At 43.7% G+C, this 8638-nt stretch overlaps 1 protein-coding gene across 1 annotated transcript in view; it reads right to left on the reverse strand.

Moving 5' to 3' along the window:
• Positions 1–8305, reverse strand: part of LOC308605019 (phosphatidylinositol 3,4,5-trisphosphate 3-phosphatase TPTE2-like) — a gene marked incomplete at its 5' end in the record, with an annotated part of 71075 nt that extends 62770 nt beyond the window's left edge. Inside the window, 5 exons of the mRNA XM_081214688.1 lie at positions 3857–3878; positions 5474–5524; positions 5754–5818; positions 8040–8125; positions 8213–8305. Of these exons, the coding sequence (XP_081070814.1) occupies positions 3857–3878; positions 5474–5524; positions 5754–5818; positions 8040–8125; positions 8213–8305 (317 nt within the window). The remainder of the gene's footprint in view (positions 1–3856; positions 3879–5473; positions 5525–5753; positions 5819–8039; positions 8126–8212) is intronic.
• Positions 8306–8638: the final 333 nt, after the last annotated feature.

Here is an 8638-nt window from a genome sequence, read left to right on the forward strand (position 1 = left end):
AACAGGAAAGGGCTGAAGAGCAATCCTTGGGCCTTCACTCATCCACGCCCCATCTCCAAAGCCCCAGGTGACAACCTAGGGTGACTGCCTCCCCCAACGCTGCCTCGCCCAGGAGCTGAAAGGTGACATACCCTGATCAGAGGATTTGCCTGGTCACAGTGTTTCATGGTTCCTGAGACTCTCTGTGCCCAGGCTCATCACCTCCACTCACGTTAAACTTACTGAGGAAAACACACCCTGGATCTTAGCTTTCAACAAGAGCGACATTATAATAGGTCATCCAAGCCAGGATACTTTTGAAAGTGACAAGAATGCGCTATTAATAATCATGCTGAGACGGTCCCCAACCTTCAGCTCTTTCCTAATACAAGTTACCAGACAGAGGGGCCAATGTGCACAAGGAATGTGAACTCACAAGTCAAAATAGATACCTGAGGAGTACGACTCCTGAAAAATACAACAAACTGAACATCACATACCATCTGAAGCAGAACCATTGCAACACAATGACTAAGGTATTTTTTCTAATTAAAAAATTTTTTTATTGGAGTATAGTTGCTTTACAATATTGTGTTAGTTTCTACTGTACAGCAAAGTGAATCAGCTATATGTATACATATAGCCCCTCTTTTTTGGATTTCCTTCTCACTTAGGTCACCACAGAGCACTGAGTTCCCAGGGCTATACAGTAGGTTCTTGTTAGTTATCTTCTTTATACATAGCATCAATAGTGTATATATGTCAATCCAGTCTCCCAATTCATCCCACCCCCGCTTTCCCCCTTGGTATCCATACATTTGTTCTCTACGTCTGTGTCTCTATTTCTGCTTTGTAATAAGATTGTCTACACCAATTTTTTCAGATTCCACATGTATGAGTTAATATACAATATTTGTTTTTCTCCTTCTGACTTACTTCAATCTGTATGACAGTCTCTAGGTCCATCTATGTCTCTACAAATGACCAATTTCGTTCCTTTTCATGGCTGAGTAATATTCCACTGCATATGTTCTACATTTTCTTTATCCATTCCTCTGCTGATGGACACTTAGGTTGCTTCCATATCCTGGCTATTATAAATAGTGCTGCAATGAACACTGGGGTGCACGTGTCTTTTTGAATTATGCTTTTCTCTGGGTATATGCCCAGTAGTGGAATTGCTGGGTCATATGGTAGTTCTGTTTTTAGTTTTTTAAGGAATCTCCATACTGTTCTCCATAGTGGCTGTATCAATTTACATTCCCACCAACAGTGCAAGAGGGTTCCCTTTTCTCCACACCCTCTCCAGCATTTATTGTTGGTAGATTTTTTGATGATGGCCATTCTGACCGGTGTGATACCTCCCTGTGGTTTTGATTTGCATTTCTCTAATAATTAGTGATGTTGAGCAGCTTTTCATGTGCCTCTTGGCCACCTGTATGTCTTCTTTATAGAAATGTCAGTTCCTAACTAATCACTGAATCAAAAGTAAACAAAATGACTCCCTCTTGCGAGAACATCAGAATCACAGCTAACTGCTGAACAACCATCCACAGAAAGACACTGGAACTCACCAAAAAACATACCCCACATCCAAAGACAAAGGAGAAGCCACAATGAGACGGTAGGAGGGGTGCAATCACAATAAAATTAAATCCCGTAACGGCTGGGTGGGTGACTCACAAACTGGAGAATACTTAGACCGCAGAAGTCCACCCACTGGAGTGAAGTTTCTGAGCCCCACATCAGGCTTCCAAACCTGGGGGTCCTGGGGGCAATGGGAGGAGGAATTCCTAGAGAATCAGACTTTGAAGGCTAGTGGGATTTGACTGCAGGACTTCGACAGGGCTGAGGGAAAAATAGACTCCACTCTTGGAGGGCACACACAAAGCAGTGTGCACATCAGGACCCAGGGGAAGGAGCAGTGACCCCATAGAGACTGAACCAGACCTACCTGCTAGTGTTGGAGGGTCTCCTGCAGAGGCAGGGGGTGGCTGTGGCTCACCGTGGGGACAAGGACACTGGCAGCAGAAGTTCTGGGAAGTACTCCTTAGCATGAGCCCTCCTGGAGCCCACCATTAGCCCCACCAAAGAGCCTGTAGCCTCCAGTACTGGATCGCCTCAGGCCAAACAATCAACAGGGAGGGAACTCAGCCCCACCCATCAGCAGACAAGCAGAGTAAAGTTTTACTGACCTCTGCCCACCAGAGCAACACCCAGCTCTACCCACCACCAGTCCCTCCCATTAGGAAGCTTGCACAAGCCTCTTAGATAGCCTCATCCACTAGAAGGCAGACAGCAGAAGCAAGAAGGACTACAGTCCTGCAGCCTAGGGAATGAAAACCATGGTCAGAGAAAGATAGACAAAATGAAAAAGCACAGGGCTATGTACCACATGAAGGAACAAGATAAAACCCCAGAAAAACAACTAAATGAAGTGGAGATAGGCAACCTTCCAGAAAAAGAATTCAGAATAATGATAGTGAAGATGATCCAGGACCTCGGAAAAAGAATGGAGGCAAAGACTGAGAAGATGCAAGAAATGTTTAACAAAGACCTAGAAGAATTAAAGAACAAACAGATATGAACAAAACATCTGTATGTCTTCTTTAGAGAAATGTCTGTTTAGGTCTTCTGCCCAGTTTTGGATTGGATTGTTTGTTTGTTTTTGATATTGAGCTTCATGAGTTGCTTGTATAATTTGGAGATGAATCCTTTGTTGTTTGCTTCATTTGCAAGTATTTTCTCCCATCCTGAGGGTTGTCTTTTTGTTCTGTTTATGGTTTTCTTTGCTGTGAAAAAGCTTTTAAGTTTCATTAGGTCCCATTTGTTTAGTTTTGTTTTTATGCTCATTACTTTAGGAGGGGGTCAAAAAAGATCTTGCTGTGATTTACGTCAAAGTGTGTTGTTCTTCCTATGTTTTCCTCTAAGAGTTTGATAGTGCCTGGCCTTACATTTAGGTCTTTAATCCACTTTGAGGGTTTTTTTGTGTATGGTGTCAGGGAGTGTTCTAATTTCATTCTTTTACATGTAGCTGTCCAGTTGTCCCAGCACCACTTATTGAAGAGGCTGTCTTTGCTCCACTGTATATTCTAGCCTCCTCTGTCATAGATTAGGTGACCATAGGTGCGTGGGTTTATCTCTGGGCTTTCTATCCTGTTCCATTAATCTGTATTTCTGTTTCTGTGTCAGTACCATACTGTCTTGATTACTGTAGTAAGATTTTTAAATACACACATGACAAGCACACTTAATGATACATGAGAAGATGTTCGTAATATGAAATGAGAATAAGAAACCATAAGGAAAAAACCCAAGAGGAAATCTTCAGTGTAAAAGCATAATTGTTGAAATAAAGAATCCATTCATGGGATAAAGAGTAGTTTGGGTACATGTGAAAAGCAAATTAGAGTTGGAAGATGAGATTGAGAAACTCTCCCAGAAAATAGTAGAAAAGAATAGAGAGGGCTTCCCTGGTGGCACAGTGGTTAAGAATCCGCCTGCCAATGCAGGGGACACGGGTCGAGCCCTGGTCCAGGAAGACCCCACATGCTGCGGAGCAACTAAGCCTGTGTGCCACAACTACTGAGCCTGCACTCTAGAGCCCAAGAGCCACAACTACTGAGCCCGCGTGCCACAACTACTGAAGCCCGTGTGCCTAGAGCCTGTGCTCCGCAACAAGCGAAGCCACCGCAATGAGAAGCCCACACGCCACAACAAAGAGTAGCCCCTGGTCGCCACAACTAGAGAAAGCCCACGTGCAGCAACAAAGACCCAACACAGCCAAAAATAAATTTATTTATTTAAAAAAACAAAAGGAATATAGAGGGAGAACATACCAAAGAAAAGCCAATTGATATGGAGCATAAAATCTTACCTTACATCTGGATTATAGACATCTGAGGATAAATGAGAAAAAAATGGAAAAGAAAAAGCTGGAAAAAAATAAGGATAAATTTTCCAAAATTAAAGAAATATCACAAAGTGATCTTTCACCTTACAAACATTTAAATGGTCTTTACTAAGGGCCAGGCATTGTGCTGATGCTTCACAAATACTACTTCAATTGGTCCTCATTACATTCCTTGAGACAGTTACTATTATTTATTTTCACCAGTTCACAGATCTTGAATATTTTTGTATTTCTAATATCCATCATGCCGATTTGTAAACCACTAATCTCACTAATAAAAATGCATTTGTGACCTTCACTGTGGTAATTAGCAACATTTCAGGTGTTGACGGAGATGTGACAACTGGAGCCCTTGTAGTGGCCGTCCCTGGAAAATAGTCACCACCTATGGACAGATCATCCTCCATTAGGGCAACCAGCACTGCTAAAGGACAAGTTTAAAGGGACCATGCATACTATTACTGACATACTGCCTAACCTGTGGTATTTAAGGAAATTACAGGCATAAAACAAGGTCTTTAAATTTTGAGTTTGCTAATTTCATTTGCATACAGCTTACATTTATTATAAAAGAAGGTACACGTGTTTTCCCCATTCTGTTAACCAAGGCTGAGAATTATGCTTAAAATTCAGGAAATTTGAACCTTATCACTTACTTATTTTCTTGATGCACGAACCAGGCATATAAAGAATTCTTCTTTAATCTCGGCATGGTTTGTTTTATTCTTGAATTTAATCTGCATTTAATCTAAGAAAAAGAAAAGCATGTATGCATTATATGTTCGATACGTTTAAAACACATATGATATCCTCCCAATTAGAAAGTCACACATATGGATCAGCATTTCCAAAGTCTTGAATCCACAAACATAAAATCTGTAATACTGTGCAATTTTATCAATCCTGTGAAACATGCATTTTAGCTCAAGAAATAGAGAAAAACATTTTTTGTGTGTTCAATAAAATTTAAGCTTAGCTCAAGCACAGGACTCTTTAAAGATTACCCACTTGCTAGACAGGACCCAGGAAGCCAAACAAAACCCATTTCAAACCAATTTTACATCATCATAGTGACTTATGATATTTCCATCTTGAAGTATTCTGTGCAGAATAAATGAGAGAATTGGGAAAGCTAAGAGATGTGACCCTCAGCATTTCATAGAGCAGATTTCATGGATGAAAAGTGGAAATCACTGGAGAGTAACACATTGCCAAGTAGATGGCCAAGTTAACAAGCAGTAATACTACGTCCACGTGAGACAGGCAGAAATGTGCCACCGGCCCCTAAATTCCGGGCAAGGAGAGAAATTTGAAAAGAAATAGAAAACAAATTTTTTTTTTTTTTTTTCAAAAACAGACCAGTTTGGGCATAAATGTTGATTCTGAGTTTTGGGCTTGGGGCCCAGCCACCTGTGAATCCCATACCTTTGAGACATACCAGCTCATGCACAGTGGGAGTAGGAAGCCCAAAGCTTGGAGGTACCGCCTGTGTTCCAGGGGCGAGGTGGACCCGAGACCCAGGGTGGCCATGGCACAGCCGGGTTCTTGGGCCCCCTCCCTGCAAGCCCTAGACCCACTTACCTGCAGGCAAGGCTGCTTTAGCAAAGGCAGAGGCGCTGCCTCTGGAAGGGGCTGTGGGGCAGTGGGGAGCATTTTGTGAGTCGGGTACAGCCTTTCCTAGGCGGGATCAAACTTTCCTCAAGATCCTGGCAGCTGTTCTCTCTCCCGCTGCCTTTCAGGATAATGCCTTTTTCCTTCTTTTCCATTCTTTCTTATTTTTAATTTCCCCAAATCAAATCCGTTAAGTGAAATCTCGGCCCAGTTCCTGGCCAGCCACAAAGTTACCGCTAGTTGGTCCTACATCGGCCTAGTGCCCCCTCCCCCTCCAGGTCCCATGTCCCAGTGCCCCCTGATGGTGACGGGGCTCTGCAGAGTCAGCGGGAGGGAAGAGGAGCGTTAATCAGGGCTCCGCACAGCGAAGCACAAGGCAAACCTTCCTGCCTACGGGGTCCGAAGACCCCCTTCCTGTCCCTCCTCCCCACACCCTCCAGCTGTGCCTCTAAAACGTTATACTCTTCTCACAATGTGAGGGTCAAAGGGCCACATGAGCCGACATAAACGGCAGAGGATGGGATGGGACGTCCTTGGCCAGAGGCCTCCACCCTAGGTCATTACCTGGTGCTGCTAGCAAGCCAACGCTAGAATAACAACTCCGTGTCCGTAGCAACACTAAACAACAGATTCCAGGTGGTCCGGAGATGTACCAGAGTGGGGAATACAATGAATCTGGTTCCAGGCTGCAAGGGCTTAAAAACAGACGCTGTTCTCCTTAAGGACAGGGGTGGGGTATGAAGGTCAAAGAGCCCAGGATAATCATCCCAGGGCGGACTGTCTCCCCTGTTACTTTTTCTTTTGCATCTAATGGAGGGGATGCTTGTTACATATTCTCATTCTAAAAAAGGTTACATTGAGCTTTTGGCTTCCCCTATGGGCTGGAGAGAATGACCAGAGGGCCGAATATTTTCTGGCTAATATTAACTTTAAGTAAAATAAGCAAGGTTGATACAGGAATGAGGAGGAAACAAAATCATTTTACTCAAGGTATCAATTCATAGGATTGAGAAGAAACAATCAAGTATTAGTTGTAAATTAAAAACACACCCATTTTCCTGAGTAAATCTGAAAGGTGTAAACTAATACCAAACAAATATGGAAAAAAACGTTTTTAAATTTCAACTTTTTTTTTTTTTTTTTTTGGCCGCACCGCGGCTTGCAGGATCTTAGTTCCCTGACCAGGGATTGAACCCCAGCCACGGCAGTGAAGCACTGAGTCCTAACCACTGGACGATAGGGGAATTCCCCCAAAAAAGTTTTTAAAACATAGGTGAAACATTAGAATTTTTGTATGGAAATTACAATATAAAAATTAACCCCAAAAGAGGAATAAAATACCAGTTGGACATCTCTGTTGGTACATGTGATGAAGCTGAATAAATGGTCAGGTGAAGACATGGAAAAAAGATTAAAGCCATATTTACTTAGTATTATGGCTGTAAAGCACTTGGCAAGTTACAGAAATGAATAAAACATGGTCACTGACTTCAGTGTCAGGTTGATGGCCTCAAGGCCAGACCATTCTGAAATATGCCCAGAGCATCCTACTTTCTCTGAGAAAGACCTGCCCTCAAGAAACCTAGTTTACCAGAGCCTTATCTGACCTTGGGGAAGGGCAGTAAGATAACCCCAGCCCCCTCCAGCCTTCCTGTCTCAGTTAAGAGGACGGAAAAAAGACTCAGAAACTCTTCAGAAGAGCACAGCCCTTGTTTCTTTATATGTTTGACATTTTTGTTGAGAACTGGACTTCTAATATAATGTAACTAGAAATCAGATTTTTCCCTTTCTCCAGGGTCTACTGTTGTTGTTTGTTTGTTAAGTGACCTTTCTGAGCTCTATTCTTTGTACAGCATGACTACTGAAGTCAGCTTGGTCAGCATAATGGTCAGCCAGTGATTAGAGAGTCCCTCAGGTGCCCGGAACCGCTAAATCGCCCAGTGGTTACCATTCAAGAAAGAGACAATGGCTTCTGGCCCCATCTTGCCTCTCTCCCTCGGCTCCTTGGGCTCGGGCCTCAGGCACCATCTCTTCCCTTCTCTGCCGTCTACCCCTCCTCTATACCCTCACGTCTCCCACACTAACTCTCCTGGCTAACTTCCCTTTTCCTCTTAAACTCTCCCCCCTCCCGTTTTCCTCTCAACTTTTCAGAACCTGTCCCTTTAAAATTAAGCCTACTGAGGATCCAGAGACTAAACCCTTCATTTCTTCTAGTCTCTGAGCTAAAGCTGAACTTTGAGCCATAGTCACAGATTGTTCCCAAAGTAACGGAAGAGCCTCACAGACTTGCTGAGGAATTTAATATTGATACTCAACTTATCAGCCTGCTTTCTCTGACTTGTATCAGCTAGTCCATATGCCGGTCGGCAAAGGCCAGCCCCAACACTGAATAAAGACTGCTAATTGGGAAAAGCCTAAAAGGTACCGAGAAATACAACTGGAAAAGCGTTCCCGAACCAGGTTTCTTTGCCCAACACGCAGCAAGCCACCAAATGCTGAGACGCCAAAGTTTGTAGCAGCGAAGGGGTTTACTCACAAGGCAGCCAAGCGAGAAGACAGGAGAACAAGTCTGAACTCCACCTCCTCAACGGCCCGGGAGCTAGGGGTATTTATGGGATACAACTAAGGCGTGGGGAACATGGGGAAAGCTAAGTGGAGATAAGCAAAAGGTGAGGTGATCTTCTTTCTGCGTTGATACACCTAACCTACCGGCTTCTTCCCAGTACGCATCCTCAGAATACTGGTATTATCACGCTCTGATGACGTTTTCCTGCCTTCCGAGGTCACAAGGTCACCGAGCATGCTCAGCTGGAGGGGCGGTGGTCTTAACCAGTCTTAACCAGCTGGAGCTGAAACTGGACAGGCTCAAACCATATTCAGCCCCCTGGTCATTCTCTCCAGCCCATAGGGGAAACCAAAAGCTCAATGTAACCTTTTTTAGAATGAGAATATGTAACAAGCACCCCCTCCATTAGATGCAAAAGAAAAAGTAACAGGGGAGACAGTCCGCCCTGGGATGATTATCAAGATCAGAGCCTTATCTGACCTTGGGGAAGGGCAGTAAGATAACCCCAGCCCCCTCCAGCCTTCCTGTCTCAGATAAGAGGACGGAAAAAAGACTCAGAAACTCTTCAG

The sequence above is a fragment of the Mesoplodon bidens genome (assembly GCF_964165515.1).
Source record: "Mesoplodon bidens genome assembly, chromosome: 17".
In the NCBI taxonomy this organism is placed as follows: domain Eukaryota; kingdom Metazoa; phylum Chordata; class Mammalia; order Artiodactyla; family Ziphiidae; genus Mesoplodon; species Mesoplodon bidens.